Raw genomic sequence first — 17,574 nt, forward strand, 5'->3', positions numbered from 1 at the left:
TCTCCCTCAGTCTACTGGACCCTCTTTCTGAGCCTGGCCCACAAATCCTCTCTCTCTCTCTCTCTCTCTCTCTCTCTCTCTCTCTCTCTCTCTCTCTCTCTCTCTCTCTCTGTGTGTGTGTGTATGTGTAAAACACTAGTTTACTCTCATCTTACGCGAAGTTAGTACATCAGATGCGGTTTTGTTGGAAAGATTTGAGGGGAAAAGAAAATAGTATTACAATTTCCAACCGGATTGATTCTAATAACAAATATATTATGGATTTGGCAACTCCATGCAGAAAGGAGACCTATTAGTTAGCTTTTCCCTATAAATAAACCTTTTATTTTTATGACAGAATCGTGTTGTCTTTATTTTTGACTCTTATCCAATGCATAAATGTGTCATAAGTTATTATAAAGACCTTAGTCTTAGAGATCATCATAAACATGAAATGCAGGCTGATCTCCTCTTTTAAAAAGCAAGATTTGGTTGATTTTTATTTTTTTTCTCGCCACAGTCATGCCACAGATATTATCAGCTTTGTTATGTTAAGACTTTGTCAAAACACTGTAGGGCCTTGGGTCATGTCTGGGTTCACCACAACCCAGAAAACTCATTTAGTTTTGCTGCAGCTTTGAAAAACACAACAAGCCTATATCTTATTTCTGTTTCACTTATTAAATGGTTATGAATTTATTTGCCTGCTCATTGTTCTCCATCCCCAAATTTCTGTCACACTGTCATTTCACCACATCTCAAATCATTTATGTTTGATAACATTTTGTGAAGGAGATGGAAATTCTGTTTGAAACAGCATTTTATTTTGTAAATACATATATATATCTGTGTGTGTTTACTCACCTTTACTTTACTTTACTTTAAACCATTTTTTTTTTTTTTTTTTTTTTTTTTTTTGCAGAACACAAAAGAAGATATTTTTATATTTTGTTTGTGACTAAACAGTGACAGTTCCCACTGGGAAAAATAAAAATACTACAGAAGTCAACAGGAACCAAAACTATTTGTTTTCTACCAATAATCATGAGATTAAAGGGATAGTTCACCCAAAAATCAAAATTATGTCATTAATGACTCACCCTCATGTCGTTCCAAACCCGTGAGACCTCCGTTCATCTTCGGAACACAGTATAAGATATTTTAGATTTAGTCCGAGAGCTTTCTGTCCCTCCATTGAGAATGTATGACTGTTGACCTGAGGTATGTTTTTATCAGTTGACAACTAATAATGTTAACTCAACTAATTTAATGTATAAAAGCTAAATAAATAATGTCAACTAAGTAAATGTAATGATATTTATTTATATTGATTTGTGAGCTAAACACTGGCAGCAAGACACAGGATGCAAACTAATCATGGGTGACAAAGACGAGCACCTAAACCCAAATAAATCCCTACAATTTTTATACACTTATAATAATCGAAAGCCTTTATTATTTTTTAACTCTGCCAAAACTCACTCTATATGTTCACTTTCATTCATGAAGAAGACGGGAAAAATATTGTCTCCTGGTGGAAAACAAAGACTTAGAAGGAAAATTACATGAAGTTACCATTATATCCAGTAGATGGCAGCAGAGGATCACTCATAAGCTCAGTTGCCATTTCAACTCAAAACTCAAAACAAAAAAGGCAATTGGCCTTTTTGTAAAATAGGGTAATAACTAAGGATGCAATGGTTATGCAGTATCTTGAGCAGAATTATAGTTAAATTATTACAGTTTTCACTGATGGATCTAAAGATATATACCACATATCAAGTTAAAATTGGTAAAAGGGTATCTGATCAAGTAGGGGTTTACACAACAGAGATGGCTTCAATATTGTTAGCTACACTCTCAGAAATAAAGGTAAATACATTAGGAAGCAAGATATGTTTCCTGTGGGTTCCAGCATATGTGGGAGTAGATGGAAATGAGGAAGTGGATCATCTAGCAAAGGAGACGCTGAAATTATCTTCTATAGAACCGAATATCACACTTTGTAAAGAAGAAGTTAAGGCTATAATTAGAACAGCTATAAAAGGCAATTGGCAAGTACAATAAAATGAGGAGGAAAGAGGAAGACATCTATATCGGATTCAAAATAAAATTGGTGGTGAAAGAGGAAGTCGTGGCAGTAGAAGAAAAGACACAATCATTACCAGACTTCGATTTGGGCATACAGCTCTTAATTATTCCCTGTATAAAATGAACAAATAATGCTTCTTACCTTTTCTGTTTTGTCTGTTTTCCAAGTTGTTGTTAGATAATTTACAAAGAAATAACATTTTACTTTTTAGTAACCTATATGGCCACCCAGACTGCTGTCTCGTGAGATAATATGCTCAACATAGTTTCATGGTTTCTATTCTCCATCTCCGAGATCCCTTTTTATACTGATCTCCGATAGTTACATTTGAGAGTATCTCAATTTAGTCATTTCCCTCGAATAACCACATGATAAATTACTTTAAAATGACAACATTTATGTCCAGATGCACATTTTTTCCAAGAATATTTATAAATAATTCTGAGTCCTGTTGAAGCACATTAAACTCAACACAACAACGTAATCTGATTAAATAGGAATAAAGTCATGAATCCGAGTCATGTCTTGTTTTATATTTATTTCGCATGGCACATTATAGGTACAACATATATTTAAACCATCACGTTAATAATGCAAAGGAGAGCAAGTAGAAAATACAATATTACTTTTATAATAATAATAATAATAATAATAATAATAATAATAATAATAGTAATACCAAAAAAAAAAAAAAATCACGTGGAGAGTCATAATGCACAGCCAGAACCAAGCGGACAGAACTAACTGAATTATAAATGCCACCATTTAGAATTAAACAAACTTGTATTTGATGACCCGAGCTGACGCAAAAAGTTAATTGTTAAATGCTATTGCCACGCCTCTGATTATGTGCATTTTTTCCCTTTGGTTATTGACTGTAGAGGCCTATGGCGTGAATTTCAGTCATGCACCTGCAATATTCATCCAACAGAGGACGACAGAGTAAATAATTTTGAAACACATAATTTCTGACATTTCAGCAAGGATCCTCAAGGTGGCGCAATTTCCCTATTACTTTCCCATCCGGGCCCACCGGCGCTATGTTACAGGTGATGACTTCCTTCTGAACGTATTTCTTGATTATCAACTTTGTTGTTTGTTGACCTTTTACACTGAGCATTAGTACCTAGGTTTTTAAGGTTCACAACAAATCTAAGTATCTGTAACCGCAGATAATTTTGTAATTTTTCTATGGGGGTTGTGCACCGCTTTTAACCTTAAGAAATTTCATACAGGTAACAGTTATGGGGGAGTGTAAACGAATTAAAATTTTCCCTGTTATTAACGTCTCTCTCTCTCTCTCTCTCTCTCTCTCTCTCTCTCTCTCTCTCTCTCACTCACACACACACACACACACACACACACACACACACACTGTCATACAGAATGATTATGCAAAAGTTTATGCAAACAGCTTGTGTTAAATGTGAAATATGTTCTTTAAATGAAAAAGATAATTACAGTAAAATGTCATATTCATAATACTGTCATATTTTTGGCAGAGGACACAAATGATATCACCACAGAGACACAAATACCCACAAACACTAGTCATGTACATGCAAATATACAATTCAAGTCAAATTTTATTAACTGGACTAGCAGGATTTTCCTTCTGACTCACACTGAAATAAAAAATTAAACAGGGTGTTCACATCATCTCAGTACACACTCTTTTCCCATTAAAGAGTTAGCATTGATGCCAAAACATACTGTAACAAAGGGACAGATGTTGGGAAAATGTGCGTTTTGACCGTTTCTTGTCTTCTGCCTCAGTTCTCTGAACTAATCAAAACTCAGCAGTCACCTGACCCCAGCAGCTGCCTGCTGCTACTAGCAATATGGCTTCCCACAGATATGGTACAATACAGCATTGCATGAAATCTGTAAATTGGGACCCCATTCAGTACAGTATGTGAGTGATAATGGGTGGATGTGCATGTGAGGAAAAAAGAGAGAAACAGAGAGAGAGAAGCCTTGTTTACATAGCAGCAGTCTGTCCTGTATTTGAGTGCCTAATAGTTTACATAAAGTTTGGTTATTTATGAATGTGATAACTGCGTTCTAAGGAATTCACATCCATGAATTTGCACAACTGTTTGAACACAACTTGGTGTGTGTTGCATGTTTTCATGTGTGATTTTGCTAACTTGCTAACTACAGTAACTGTCATCACCCAAAAACCCTGCATAGACAGCGCTAAAAGTATTCTCATAGCTACATAAAATTACAGTTGAACCAATGATGTCACATGGACTATTTTAACAATGTCCTTACCACCTTTCTGGACCTTGAATGTGGTAGTTCCCTTGCTTCTATGCAGGGTCAGAAAGCTCTCAGTTTTCATCAAAAACATCTTAATTTGTGTTCCGAAGATCAACCTTAGAGGTTAGAAACAACATGAGGGTGAGTAATTAATGACAGAATTTTCATTTTTGGGTGAACTATCCCTTTAAAGTTTTAGATCCAGTCATTTTTTCCCCTCCACTGAAACTGCTGCCATCAGTTTTTTTAGTTTACATGGGACCCAAATGGTATAAACACAGCTGTCACTTGTCCAGTGATACTGACGTCGCCATCTTTTATGTTTACTTTTATGTTCACTCTTACTGTGTTTATAGATAGGCTACCCCATGAGCAAAAAAGAGGGCTGACATCAAATACTCGTTCATACAGTGACGACTCATATCGAATTGGCAACTGTGTGTAAACTGTTGTGCAAGCAGGACAGTTTCTAAGAGACAGCTGTTATTAAACACAGCTGTCAATCCCAAACTCTGACTGTGTAAACATAGCCTAAATGTTGCTTTATTATTATGTCTACACTCTCCCCCTTCATGCATTGAGTTCCATGTAATGATATCTTACCCTATAAAAGCCACAGTGAGTCATTGGGGTCAGCGCTGTGATCTTTGGGTAGTCTAATGTCTGCTGATGTCATCTACCATTTCGGGCATCTGTAATTTTCCCTAACGTTATTCTCACTGCAAATACTGCAAAGGGATATGATTCAGATTTCAGGAGGGACATGCTCTCATCAAAATGTGTCCAAAAAGGACACTCTGCCAAACGGATGCACATGTCCTCAGACTCTCTTTATCATCCATATGAGCCAGACTGAGGCCTAAAGGATTATTCCAGGTTTTGTGGCATTATGCTGATTAGTCCTACCACAAAAAATAAGTTTGACTCATCCCTTGTTTTCTTTAAAAATGCAAAAAGGAAGTTAGAGTGCAATGGAAATGAGTGAGGAATGCTGTCGATTGAACTAAACTTGTCCTGAACCCATAATATTCATCTAAACTTGACAGTTGACCTAGAAGCCTGGCCATGAGATGCGACTGTTTCCGTGTGATTCTCTCCACACCTCGGTGCGGGACTCACTCTTTCCGCACGTCTGGAATCTTGGAATCCTCACCACCAGCTCACTTTGAGTCAGCACCACTGTGAGAAATGTTTAAACTGTTTGCCTTTTTCTACTGGAAGTAGATGCCCGAGTGCATGTGCGAAGTTGTGCATGAATCGCGTCTTTGGTAGTGTGCAAGCAAAACGTGTAGATTGATGGGTGTGAGAAACATATTTGTCGATCTTAGCCCTGTTTACTTTTGTGCGTGTGCGTAAGTATCTCACAGACTGCCCTTGAGGTGCATGGATCAGGGCCAGCTGTAATTCATCAATCAGCTGTAAGTGACAATGGTTTGTTTGACCCATAATGCTTTGCAATAAGCCCACAGGGCCTTTAGGAGTGTGTTGTCTGTGGGATGTTTCTCACCATTAACTGTTTGACACACACACACACGCTTGTACATGTCATGTATGGAAAACTCTGTGCCCACACAGTTTCTGCACACACCCTCCACTTCAGTTTTCTTCTCTGTTGCCACTCAGTGTCCCTGACAAAGTGGTTTTTGCTAACAAACACACACACACACACACACACACACACACACACATACACACACACACATACAGTCTCATAAATCTTTCTGTCTATCACAGCATTCTGTGCAGTCTTTGCTGCAGGGCACAAAATATTATCATTACCCTACTGACTGCCCGTATATTTACATATAATCATGAATCTGATCACAAATCACACTGTGCAGTCAGATTTAACATGGATCTGATATATCTGTTATCTTTCAATAACGAAGATTAAGATCTGCCTTTGTATGACAGCCGGCTCATCCCACTGAGTGATCTGTCTATGCCACGCACAAAATTATTTACAGCTACAAATCTTTCTTCCATGAAAATGTGAGATAAGAAATTATAGTCAGATTTAAAGGGTTGTTACTAACAACAACAGTGTTGGTAAGGGAAACTAGTAGTTCTTAGGAATTTTTTTGTGGAAAGGAAATAACATTTGGGATTGGAGTCAACTATCTATCTATCTATCTATCTATCTATCTATCTATCTATCTATCTATCTATCTATCTATCTATCTATCTATCTATCTATCTATCTATCTATCTATCTATCTATCTATCTATCTATCTATCTATCTATCTATCTATCTATCTATCTATCTATCTATCTATCTATCTCTTTATTTTTTTAAAGAAATTAATTGTTTGATCAAAAAGACTATTTATCAAAGAATCCTGAAAAGAAATTCATCATGGTTTCCACAAAAAATATTAAGCAGAAATCTGTTTTCAGCATAATAAGAAGTGTTTCTTGAGCTCCAAATCAGCATATTAAAATGATTTCTGAAGGATCATGTGACACTAAAAACTGGAAAATTCAGCTTTGCCATCACTGGAATAGTAAAACTTTTAAATATATTACATTAGAAAACTGTTTATTTTATTTATTTTATTTGTGATTTGATATAAAAATATATATAAAAATATATATTTTAAATATTTTTTAATCAAATAATTTTATTTTTTATTCTTTGTTACTGTATGTGGTGAAAACGGTGGTTGAAGTGATATATTAAACTTATTTTTTGCTTTAATAATATAATATAACATAACATAACATAGCATATCATTACATAATATAATATAATATAATATAATATAATATCATATAATATCATATAATATCATATAATATCATATAATATCATATAATATAATATAATATAATTAATATATATATATAAAAAAAAAAAAAAACATTATTAAGGGCAAAATTGTTCAGTGTGGTTGAAATAACACCTCAGTTGTAAATGTTAAAAATATAAATCATTTTCACACAAAATATATTTGGTTTATATTGAATTTACTTTTTGTAAAAAAAAAAAAAAAAAAAAAAAAAAAATATATATATATATATATATATTATATATATATATATATATATATATATATATATATATTAAATGTGATCATTCATATTATAATGAAATTTTCATAGAGTAGGACTGAAAGTCTGTCTATAGATGATTTTGGAAATAATTACTTCACTACTGAATTGTGAATGTCATTTTCGTGTTTGTAATTGCAACAGTGGCTTTGTGTGTGCGCATGTGTGTGTGTACGTGTATGTGTTTGTGTGTGTGTGTGTGTGTGTGTGTGTGTTCTTTTGCATAAATGCTGATCTGCTTGTCAAATTGCCTGCCAGCCAAATCCAAAGCAAACAGAATAGATGTTGGGAAGAGATTGCAATTCCAGATTTACCTGCCCTGCACATAGCTGGGCGAAATCAGCATGTGTGTGTGTGTTTACGAGTTGTTAGACTATCTGCTAGAGTTCTTTTGAAGTTAATGACCAAATATGCAAGTGTTTCTGCCACATTAGGGCTCATTACTAGCTGTGGGCACTGGTATGTGTGTGTGTATTTATGCGTGCGGTTTTATGGTCTGTTCTCACACTGGCCAAAGTGTTTGATGGTACATGTGAAGGTTCAAAAGAATATGCATGTTTGGTTTCATATGTGTGCAAATGTGCGGGTGGTTTTCAAAAGGAAAGAGACAGCTGCCTTTTACTGCCCCAGGGGGTAATAAAGGAGGAAGGAGAGGCAGTTATTTGGGGTCTTTTATAGGGGCAGGAGGTAGAGAGGGGTTGGTTTTATAAGGGTCACACAGTAACCAAGTACAGCTGCAGGCATCACCCCTAAACCTCTCCACATTCCACCATCACCTCCACTCTACCTTTGTTTTTCTTTTTAAGTGCTACTACACTTGATTATGTCTATTAATCTGTATATATCCGCTCTTAAATGTCCTGGATGTGATGGCGTACTGTGTATGACAGATATATGTACAGTATATGAATATGTATATGAGTGCACTTTATGTTGGTCCTCATTTCATTCTGACCCTGAGTTTCCATTCCCTGCTCCTTGTTAAGCACATCTGCTGTCAATCATCTTCACCTTGTAATCCGACTGGCATTTCCTGCCTGGATTGGACAGTTGACTTATTTGCCTGGATCTATTTTTTAATAGCTTTATCCCATTGGCTAGTTTAGCGTCTAATAAATGATCCACAGTTGACACTGTTCTGCACATCATATGCTGTCGGCATAGCAAACAGAAATGTTAATGTTTTGAGTGGAAGATCAGGTTACTGGGGAAATTTCTTTGACGACTTATGGGTCTTTTCCATCCATTTTTATGTTACAGTACATTTACATTCCATTCATTTCAGTGACGATCAGTGCATTAAAAGCGTAGGGTTTTGTAAAACTGTGAGCTGAAAGACAGGAACCAGAGACACATAGAGGGTGATAGTGATGAGAAAGAAAGACTGAGATGGAAAAATCAGGGAGAGACAGAGGGGAGGAGAGGGACAGACAAGTTATTCTAGTTACAGCCAGCTGGCAGAAATACTAAAATATAACGTGAACCTGCCAGTTGTATGAGTGAGAAAAGAGAGCGAGAAGGAGCATGGGTTTGTTAAAAAGGTCAAGGCAGTTTCTTTAATTTATTATTTTGAAATAAAAACAACTACATTTTTTCCATTGACATCATGGAACTGCCAGTAAGCTTCTGTGTGGATAAATGCCACTGAATGACAGAAAAGCACACACTCTGTCTTGGCAGTAACCTTTATTGTCCATGCACAGAAATAAGTAATGACTGCTGAAATTGTTTGTATAAAAAACATAATGAAAAGAAACTTCAGATTCAGGTCTTATTAAAATATATAAATATAAAAAAAATAAAGATGAAAAGAGAAGGCTGGGATTGGAGCTTCATGGGTTTCTAATTACAACTGAACCTTTGCTTAGCTCCGCCCCCTTTGAACTGTTGCTACATCAGACAATACAGAGCCTCACATAGGAATGAATTGGAGATTTCAATCTCACAATCAACTGAATACAGAAAAACTGACTGTAAAATAACTATAAATTTGAATTTAAAGTTGCAATGTACTGTAATACTGACTAGCTAGTGGTTGAAATGGGTACTGCAGTCCAAATTCAAAATATTGTTTCTCCTGCCTCACAGGTTATCAGATTTAGGACATGCAGCAGGAATGAGCGCAATTGACAGTATCCATGTTCTAATATGCCTCTGGTCTTACAGCTATTTAAATTGATGTTGAGGCTTTTTAGGCCGGGTAGAATGTGTGATCTAGTAGGATCGTTCAGTTCCAATTTATGGCGGTGCTTAGCAAAGGGTCAACTGAGAAGATTAAAAAGTAACGTACTAAACTACAAACACAACATTTTCTGGCAGCATATTGTACATTGGCTTACATTCTTAACAGTATTGATAGTTCACCCAAAAATTAAATTCTGTCATTAATTACTCACCCTAATGTCGTTGAATAATGTCATGTGTTGAATAAAGTTGTTATTTTTTATTTCTTTGCACAAAAAGCTATTCTCGTAGCTTCATAACATTACAGTTAAAGCACTGATGTCACATGGACTATTTTAATGATGTCCTTACTACTTTTCTGGGCCTTGAATGTGGTAGCTGTGTTGCTGTCTATGCAGGGTCAGAAAGCTCTTGGATTTCATCAAAAATATGAAATATGAATGAGTTGAATAGGTTTGGAACGACATAAGGGTGAGTAAATAATGACAGAATTTTCATTTTTGGGCGAACTATCCCTTTAAGTTACGGTCACATTAGTGAAATTTTGCAGGTGAAAAACGTCAATTGTCTATTGTCATTAAAGTAGTGATGTATGAAGCACAGCTTACACAGAAATCATTTCACCTGTTCTGAAATCTGTACGTGGAAATCTTTCACCCTTACATGAAATTCCCATTAATGGAGAAAACTGTTGATATTACTATATTTCACCTGTGAAAATATACAATAGCAGGTGACGGCATCTTTACTGATATTTTTCAGTGGTGATTATGAACTGTCACACCAAAGTCTGGTTTCCAAGCTTCAGATTTCCAGGTCCTCATCTATGTGAAGACCAACCCTTAAAAGTGCTTTTGAGCCCAAAATGATGTTTTTGTTAAATGACAAATCAGGACCCAATTTTGACCAAATCTAGAACCTCACATGAATTATTTGCATGGCTCTCTGATGTATTATTCAAATACATTGTCAACAAAAAATGAAAGAAGAGATGAGGGAGAAAGGAAATAGATGATATAAAATCACAGTCATTGTGGTTAACAAGGAAAGAGAGTGATCTGGATGGATTTTCTTCCTGTTTCCTCATACTTTCACTCTCTGACATAAACTCTTGTGCACACCACATCGTCTGCAGTCATGGTCTGCCAAAAAAAGCAGGAAAAAGACTATTAGAAGAAAGAATATGATCAAAGACCCTTGTGTAGGAATTATAAGGATAACACATTATAGCAGGAATAAATCTTACCAGAATCAGTTCGCCGTCATTGGTTATCTCCCTGGTCCATGAGGTTTTTGGACCCTCACCCTTCTGCAAAGTCTGTTCGCAACTAATCTTGCTGTCTGTTTCCCAGCGAGGAAAGCTCTGAGAGAAACAGAGACAGACAAATATGTGAAGGCAGTGTTTTTCTTTGGAGATGGAAAGAGTGAGAAACAGACCAGTGCCCATGAGAATGTGAAATCCAGACATGAAGGTTGAAGGAATGAATGTGTGTGCAGTTTGATAGCTCCTCTGAGATGGAGGGTGTGATTGAGTCCACATCAGAGATCAGGATCACATAAACACACACATTTCATATGTTCTTGCTCTTTTGAATGTTTTGGGAAAGGAAAACTTGTCACAGACAGACAAATTTACAGTAGGATGACTGAAGTGTTTTTCGGTGGGTGTGTATGTACCGTGCAGGGATGTCCATCCACAGTGGCCTCATTAAACTCCTGTCCAACTGTGAAGGTGACATGGGTGGTCCTTACAGAGGTGGAGGTCTTGATTGACAGGGTTTCTCCATCCTGCGTAATCTCCACGGATGGCTTTGACGCAGCTGCGACCGCAATCTTACGCAGCATCACGTTCACACCTGACAAAACACACACACATGCACATCAGAACACTCTCCTGAAGAACAGTGAGTACTCTGGCATCCATAGAGGTTATGGAGAATTGTTCATTTATAGAGTTTAAAGGACCAGATCGGGGGAATGAAAGTGGTTTTATTAAGACTGGCTCTGCTCCACACATCTGTGCTCTCTGCTGACACTATCTGATGACATCACCTGATGAAATAAAACAGAAACCCAATGGACAAGCTGGAGTGCCCAGAAAAATAAAAGGCAACCGAATTATTGTTATTTTTACTTTAAGTACCGTTTTAATCTCCTTTTGCTGCATGTATCTCACTTGAGAATGAGTTAAAAAAACGAATAATCATGCAAACAATAAAATTAATTATGCAAAAATGTATTGAGGTGTAGTGATGTTAGGTGCTATTCATTAAAGACCTACTGAATGGTGATTTATCAATAAGTCCAATTTTAAATAAACAACCAATATTTATAAAGAATAATAAAAAACGGCAAAGCAATTATCGGTCACACACTATTTTATTCAATACTTAATTTGTGTTCTACATACACATAAAAAAAAATCTAACTGTACATTCAAACAAACTGATTAAATACTGCATGTCAAATGGAGTCATGCTGTGTGTGTAGGTAGGTGAACACACTGAAAGGGGAAGTTATTCAACCTGCCACAGGGGATGCTGTAATCTATTAAACCTTCCTGACAGGAAATGAATAGAGCACAGTCTGGAAGTAGGGAAGGGCAGAGGCAACAAAAAAGAAAAGCATGGCACAGTCGAGGGAGGGTGAGATTACTGACAAGAGAAGAAAAAAGGAGCAAGAACGGCAGCAGAGACATAGAAAAAGGGTACTCAAGTGTGGAAAAAGACAGCTTGGTATAAAGGCCAGTCTGTGTGTGTGTGTGTGGGCGTGTGAGTGTGAAAGAGAGAGAGCCTCTGAGCCTCATCGAGTAGAATTTCACACTACTCACCTCACACACATTCCCACCTGTCACCAAGGGTAAATATATACACATGAAGGCAGACAAGAGGGGGCCAAAATTTAGACACACGTTCAGGCAGAGACGCATAAACAAATTGTCAATTACTCCAATGACTTTTAACTTAAGTCTTTGGCACACATAAACCCACTATTTGTGTGATTAAGACTCAAAAAAATGTAGTTTTACAAGGCATATCCAGACTCTGAGAGTGTAATCCAGGCAGAACCTTGTTAAAAACATTATAAAGCTATAAAGTTAAACAGACTCCTGTCAGATCAAGCACTGCTTCAAACCCCATAACTAACCGAGAAAAGATGTCAGAGCAGTCAGACGGTCAGGGTCAGTGTCATAGGTTAAAGGTCAAAGGAAGTATTTCAGAATAGAGGGATGGAGATGAGGACACAAGATGGAGGAGGGTGGATGACAGGGTGTGGTGACAGGTCGGGCCAATCTGTGCACTGAAATATTTATGTGGCGAAAAGAATTTTGATGTCCCATTGCAGAAAGTGTGTGAATTTAAGAGTTACATACTTTAAGAGTGCATACATATAAATGTGCATATGTGTCTGTACAAAACATTAAAGCAAGTGGCAAAGTTCATTCCTCAATCAACCATCTGTCAATCATGCACAGTTCTCACATATAGCCACGCCCCCTTCGTTTTTACGACGACATTTGTCTTCAGAGGGGTTCGTGTGGATGCAGATCTCATCTCCTGCAATTTGGGGTATTCATACAATACGTCATGTTCCCATGTCAGAAACAGCAGGGCTTTTTCTCTCCATTGTGCTCCTTCTCCGCCCTCTTTAACCTGTCTGCTTCATTTCATCATTCTTTTGAATGGTGAAACGAAGGACCTACTCTTCCTTCTCAGGGAATCTGCTTCTTTTGTTCCACACAGACAGTTGAAGAGGGGTGTTTGGGAGGCAGCAGTGCCCTCGTTAAATCGGACGTCAGTCTTTTTTTTTTTTTTTTTTTTTTGTATAACCCACAGGAACTCCAGGATTCTGGCTTGAACAGTGGCAAATATTTAACCATAATTTCCGAATTGACAGCTAAGGAACTGAATTTCACAAACACACAAATACAATTTATGAGCACAAAAAATTGAGAGCGCGAGGCGTTTTTATGTCCAAACACAAATTACCGTGGACGAATGGATCCTTGCTCCAGTCAGGATAATTAAGCGAAATAAGCTCAATCCTGCCCAGTCTAAATGCTGTGCCAATTGTTTTTTAACTTCTGGGTTTATTAAAACTTAGTAAGATACACCAATATCTAATAAATAGTTTTGCATCTAATAGGCTAAATGGTAAAGCGAGAATACTATAGCCTATCTGGATATATAGTTGATAGAAAAATAAATAGTAGCCTATTAACATAAGAACAGGTTTTGCATACACACACAAGAGAAGTGGTGAATAGCGCAATCTGAGGATCACTGAGGATCGATAGTCAATTTTGCGCACTCTTTGCGGGCGCGTGCATCATGATTAACACTTACCTAGTGCTTTGAGAAGCTCTTCGAAGTTCTCGGAGCTTTTCATTTTCCAAGTACCAGCAAAATCGGGGATTTTGCGATCCATCGTGCGTTCGGTCGTTCCTTTGAGTGTATCCCACTATTACTGTCTCTGGTGCGCGGCTGAGTGACAGTGCTTGAACCTGACACCCTTTAAAAGTACCTGCAGCTTTGATTCTGAAAGCAGCGCTCCCACTGATAATGCCTAACTGACTTTCCTCTTTCCTTTACCCTTCTACCGCTCTCTCTGCCTTGACAAGAGAAACTTAAGATGTCAAGTGGGTTTCTTTACGTCTCAGACTTTCATTTAGCTCTTCCAAACGTTATAGCCTGTGGTAAATATGGCTGAACCGAAATTTTGGGCCAGTTATCACGCTTAATCCGTGAGCGCACACACCCCTTCTGCGACAAACTCCACCCGCTATTTGCCCTGTCAAATAAAGCAGCCAATGATACTTCGAGATGATTGTCTTGCCCCGCCCACACCACGCCCCGCTTAACACATGTGCGCGTTTTACATTTTACATTTCACAGGGGAGATAAAAATGACAATGTAATATATAAAATAAAACAACGGGGATTAATTTACATACAAATATGTTATAGTCTATACAGGATATAAAAAACTATAATATAAAAATGTGACGCTAACCAATTCTCTAGTGATGTGTTACATTACTGGCATGCATATGTTTTACACGCAATATTAAAAACATAAAAATGGAATAGAATATAATATAATAGAATAGAATAGAATAGAATAGAATAGAATAGAATAGAATAGAAGAGAACAGAACAGAATAGAATAGAATAGAATAGAATAGAATAGACTTTCAACAAGATGGGATGTATTTTACAGATGTCTCACTCTCTGTGACAGATAAACAAAATGTGTGCCAGTAACTGTTGGACACACAAATGTGAATATGATCATAAAACAATCAGGACAGTCTGTCAGGCTAATAGCTAAACCAGAGCTCAGTCAAGTTCAGTCTCTTCTCTCCTGTACAAATCACAGCACACTCAGAACTCTTGTAACGGGATCTGTCTCCGCTGTGGTTATCCTCTTCCAGGTTTGGGACTGAGGGAGACGCGGAGGGTCTTCTGCGGTGCTGCAAATTCCAGAGATCCCGACGGGAGCGAGAGAACGCCAGTGAAGAGAATGACGCAGGCACAAAAGGTGACCTAGCAGAGGCCAGGAGGTTGCAGGAGCACCCCGAGGGTCTTTAGTCTCCCCCCCACCCCTGCTGTTGAAGCGGAAGAAAAGAGCCGGGCACATGGGGGGTAGGGGCTTGGTAAAAAGGTGGAGAGGCGAAGTTTGGGTCTCTAATGAAGACGCGGGCCATGGAGACTGGATGATGAATGTGAGTCGTACAAAGAAGTCGTTAACCATTTACTTTTGATGGATGGTCTTCTGCGCCACAGCGAACTGCAGATTTCAATACGCGGGTTACCCGGGTGACAGCCTGGACCACTAGCGCTGTGCAGTTACTCCGGAGTTGCCATGTCCCCTTATTATAAACGCTTATTTTTAAATTTTGAAAAGTGGTTTACAAAATAGACAAACGGCCCGTTTCTGGCCTTATACAGAATACAGTACGGTATATGTTTTGGGGATAGACGGTAGTCATCATAACACCCTATTTAATTACTAATTCAATTATTTAATTTAATTGGGAGGAATAAAAACGAGGCTGTGAAAAAATAGCAGTAGGCTACATTGCATTCAACAGATTGTAGGCTACAAAAGATTGTGCATCCACTGTTTAGCTGGTGAAACTTATTTATGAAAAAAAAAAAAAAAAACTTTCAGTGGACAAAAAGTCATAAAACAATTAGTTGTGAGTTGTGAAAATTACGTGCTCTAGGACCTTTATACAGTGCCTACCATTGTAAGTCTCGTTTTCATCCATGTTAAATTCAGTATGGTGTCTAACCTTATTAAGATCTATTACTTATGTTTGAAAATAGAATATGACCACATTTAGTATAGCTTTATAGCCTGCTATTTCAGCCACAGATGTGTAAAACTGTTTATCAATAATAAATAAATTCTATATAATATATACATTTAGGCCTATATGCTTAATTATTTAAGTGTCCATTTGTATATGTAAAATATTTTATTTAGACCTATATTTGTAAAAGGATATATAGGTCTAATAATTAGGCTATTGAAAAATAACTCTTTAATTTGTCACATTTTTTCTTAGTTTATGCCATTTGTATTTTATGCGGTCTAATTATTAATCTTTCCTATGTTGATTAATGAAATGAATCAATATCCTTTCCCATTATTCATAACCATACCAAACTGTTTGTTTTTCTTGCAAGATCTGGCAACACCGAATCACTCACACGTGCTTCACAATACTCGCAGCCTCCCGACACACTTCAGTTTTACGATTATTAGTTTTAAACATCCCACACAAAGTTGTTCCATATTGTAGGACTTTCTTTTCCCGTTTATAGAGGGGAATGTAGCCCCGTGGGGTCGCGGGCGCTCACTGCATGTTGACAAAGCGCGACGCTTGTATTACTAGCACTTGACAGAGATAGCGCGAGGCGATGCGTCACACATCACACACCTTGCCGATTGTGTTCACACAATAGCTTCATGTCCACACATGCTCCTCTTCATACAACAACAACAGACGATAGTCATTACACTCTCATATCAATGGAGCTATTTGTCTTCTTATCGCCGTCCTAATCTCTCCTTTACGGCGTCCTCTGCCTTTGTAGGTTTTTGTTGACTTTTTTTTTTTTTAACTTGTTAGCTGCAGGCCTGTAAGCAAGAGAGGAGTTATCAACGGTATATCTAAATACCCCACTTAGTGGGTTTTGCCCACCATCAAGAAATTATGTTCAAAGCTAAAAGGCATTCTTGCATATGAAAACACATGTTTGACCTGAGGAGAAACCAGCAGTGTGGACACAGGTGAAATAGGAAATTAGCAAAACAATTCAACTGATGTTTCCTGGTAAACATTTAAAATATCTTGCCTGTTCTGGGTGGCCCGTGACACCGAACTCCCTCTCGCTCCTCTTTTCTGTTCTCATCCCCCTTTTCCCCCCTCTTCGCCTTACCCGTTTTCATTCCCACCCACTTATCTTTTGTTCTTTTGTGCTTGGGTCATTTTTTATTACTTTGTTCAAGCCTGGTGAAAGGAGGAAAGAATAAGTGAGAGAAAGAGATCAAAGCCCAATGGGGAATGACAAAGATGGAGAAAAGGATGAGAGACAAAGAAGACACAGAGAAAGAGAGAGAGTTGAGGGGAGTAAGGAGATGTGCTTGGCAACGAGGGCATAAATATTTCAGTGCACTTTGAAAGAGGAATCATTTTACATTTCTCTTACTTTCCCTCCCTCTTTTTCTGCTTCTCACTCTTCTTGCCAAAAACTCAGCAGGGTAAGTGATACTCCACTCCGGGGACTCACAAAACCCCAAACACATGCCACAAGCACACTGGTTTACACGCTTACATCTGGAACACCGCAGACAATCGCACCTTCTCTCATCCATGACGCAACACACTCGTATGTTGGTTGCGTTATGTCAGGAAGGGTATATAGACACAATGAATTTTATATGATGTTCCCAAAACCTTCTCAAAAATGGACCCCTAAACCTCACACTA

At 37.5% G+C, this 17,574-nt stretch overlaps 1 protein-coding gene across 1 annotated transcript; it reads right to left on the minus strand.

Annotated features, from left to right (window-relative positions):
* Positions 1 to 9,991: 9,991 nt before the first annotated feature.
* crabp2a (cellular retinoic acid binding protein 2, a) lies at positions 9,992 to 14,329 on the minus strand. Its single transcript, XM_042740696.1, has 4 exons — positions 13,919 to 14,329; positions 11,250 to 11,428; positions 10,819 to 10,935; positions 9,992 to 10,714 (listed from the first exon to the last, which is right to left on the minus strand). Exons 1-4 carry the CDS (start codon positions 13,998 to 14,000, stop codon positions 10,664 to 10,666), a joined length of 429 nt encoding a protein of 142 aa, XP_042596630.1. The 5' UTR covers positions 14,001 to 14,329; the 3' UTR covers positions 9,992 to 10,663.
* Positions 14,330 to 17,574: the final 3,245 nt, after the last annotated feature.

This window comes from Cyprinus carpio, chromosome B16, assembly GCF_018340385.1.
Source record: "Cyprinus carpio isolate SPL01 chromosome B16, ASM1834038v1, whole genome shotgun sequence".
Classification (NCBI taxonomy): domain Eukaryota; kingdom Metazoa; phylum Chordata; class Actinopteri; order Cypriniformes; family Cyprinidae; genus Cyprinus; species Cyprinus carpio.